Below are 2,531 nucleotides of genomic sequence, written 5' to 3' on the forward strand. Positions count from 1 at the left end.
GCCGGCGGCCGCCCCCGCGGCGCCCACGCCTGCGGCCGCCCCCGCCCCTGCCACCAAGGAGCCGGCCGCCAAGACCCCCGTTCGCGCCACAGCCGGCGTCGGCGCTGGCGCCCGCGAGTGAGCGGGCGTTACGGCCCTCCCTCCCCGCACCCCTTCACTCGTACCCCGCACCGCCGCGCCTGCCTATTTCCGGGTGCGTGGGACCGGGCGAAACGTCCAGGGGCGTTTGTCGGCTGAACAGCCGAGAGTCTTGAGCGCCCATGCGGGCTTATTGCGGTTGTGCTGTCACGCACAGGGCTGTAGGCGTCGCATGGCACGGGCGGCCCTGAAATCCGTGGGCTAAGCCGTGTCGTGTGTGAGTGTGTGTGTGTGTGGCCCCAGGGTGGCCCCTGTGGTGAGGCCCTGCGTCCGTGTCTGGGGGTGGCGATCACACTCGGCCGCCACGGGCCCTGAGTAGCTTGCACGCATCCATCTGTTGGCGGGTACGTGTGTTTGCAAGAAGCAAGGTGTCGGCTCGAGTGCGCTGGCTGCAGTATTCCGCACCGAACACGCCGGCCGCCTCAACACTGATCCTTGAAGCACGGGGCAAGAGTGACCAGTGTATAGCGGAGCGCCCCCACCACACCTCTGTCCCGACCCCTCGCAAGCGTCCGTCATGGCGCAGTCAGGAAATTTGCCGAGCGCCGCCGAGGTTTTGTGAGCCCTTCCTGGCGCGCGCCGGCCCAGATCATATCACGAAAACGACCCGCCGTACTGGCGCCGCTGTGCCCTCGGGGCTGGCTGGCAACAAGCACACCCATCACCTGCAAGCCAGATGGCGCACGCACACACAGGCACAACGTGCTCACTGAGTGCGCAGTAGGACATTTGGGGCCTGTGGTATGGCTGTCGCGGATTTTGGTGAGATGCCATGTGTTTTCTAGGTTTTGCAGGCCGCTCTGCGACACTGGCGTGCCCACATGTGTACCGAGGGACGCCGGGGAATGTGAGAGGCGGAGCGGAGATCGTCGGCGCGTGTTGCGGTGGCAGCGACAGCACCACGCCACACCAGGAAGCCATGGCATGCCTTTTGCGCGAGTTTCAACCAAGCAGTTTTGCTCCGTGATTTTCGCACCTTGTCACTGTAATTACACAATCGTACCCTGCAAACCAGCCTGTGCATCGTGCCTAGTCAACATGAGTCAACATCTGCCGACAGATTTGTCACTAAGCGCCACCGAGCCCCACACTTCCCAGCTGCGAAAGCGGTGACGCCATAGCCTTGGGTAGAAGTCGGCTTGACGCTGCTGGATAGGGTGTGAAGCATGCCACGTGCGTGTGGCTGACATGGATCCACGCTGGCATCTTTGCGAGGTATATGTCCAGGGAGCGTCCGGACGAGCATTTGTACCAGTTCCACAACAGATATTGAATCGGCATGCCCACCAGCGTCGTCCAGTATCGCCGCACGAACAAATCAACGGTGATCTGGTGCCCACACAGCTGGGCCAGGCCGATTTGGCAGCCGGCCATAAGGCGCTACACGACCCCATGCAGCCATCTGCAAGCTTCGTGGGGGCCAAGCTGCCTTCCAGCGGGAACAAGTGGCCAGGTTCATTGGCAGCCCGTGGCAGCCGATCGCGCGGCCTGCGAGTGACTGCCTCCGTGGGGCCGCAGCACGGGCAATCTATCCGCAGCCATGTCTATGCGCCCGCCCGCGAAACGGCCGCGGCCGCGCCGGCGAGCGACAACGGCGTTCGCGCTGCGGCGCACGTGCAGCCGCCAGTGCAGGAGGCGCCGCAGCCGAACCAGCAAGCCCCGCAGCCCTTGCCGCCGCCGCCGCCTCCACAGCAGCAGCAGCAGCAGCAGCAGCAGCAGCAGGTAGCGCCGCCATCCCTTGACCTGGGCGACGCGGCCGGCTACTGGGACCTGCTTATGCACCCCGACACTGAGGCCACCATCGCGCGCGCCAAGAGCGCGTCAGACGCCAGCCTGCTGCGCCGCAAGGGCCACCTCAAGGAGCAGGTGACCACGACGCACCGCATCGCCCGGCACGCCACGATGGCCCTTTGCGCTGCTGTCGTCGCCGCGGCCCTGGTGCCACTGCCGGCTTGCGTTGGCGCACAATTCCAGGCGGCCCGGTCGCGGATGTCAGCGCATCACCAACCTCCTCCTCCACACACTCCCCCCTCCAGGACCACCTCATTGAGTACATGCGCCGCATGCACGAGACGCACACGTGCATAGAGGTGATGCTCAAGATGGAGCGCTGGATCACGGTGAGCGGGGTTTGACCGGTCAACTGGTTGGCTGGTTGAGCCATTGAAAGGATGACCGGTCGCCTGGACGGAGCAGTGGGCCCAATATGGGGGTTTTCGGATGGTTTTGGGAGGCAGGCGGGTAGCAGGGGGCAGATTGATTGTGGTTTTCGTTGGGTCGCACGAGGTGACGCCGCGACGTGTTGCGCGGGCTGACGCCTGCGGAAGGGACAGGGACGGCCTGGGAGTGCGCGGGCCTCGCGTGCAGCAGAGGAGCCTGGTGCAGAGGAGCCG

General features: G+C 65.2%; 1 protein-coding gene across 1 annotated transcript; it reads left to right on the top strand.

The window, feature by feature from the left end:
• Positions 1 to 1,530: 1,530 nt before the first annotated feature.
• On the top strand, positions 1,531 to 2,273 carry MNEG_16056 (hypothetical protein; the record flags this gene model as incomplete). Its single annotated transcript, XM_014035473.1, has 2 exons — positions 1,531 to 2,004; positions 2,175 to 2,273. The coding sequence occupies 2 exons, from the start codon at positions 1,531 to 1,533 to the stop codon at positions 2,271 to 2,273; spliced, it is 573 nt and encodes a 190-aa protein (XP_013890927.1).
• Positions 2,274 to 2,531: the final 258 nt, after the last annotated feature.

This window comes from Monoraphidium neglectum (assembly GCF_000611645.1).
Source record: "Monoraphidium neglectum strain SAG 48.87 unplaced genomic scaffold scaffold05935, whole genome shotgun sequence".
Taxonomy (NCBI): domain Eukaryota; kingdom Viridiplantae; phylum Chlorophyta; class Chlorophyceae; order Sphaeropleales; family Selenastraceae; genus Monoraphidium; species Monoraphidium neglectum.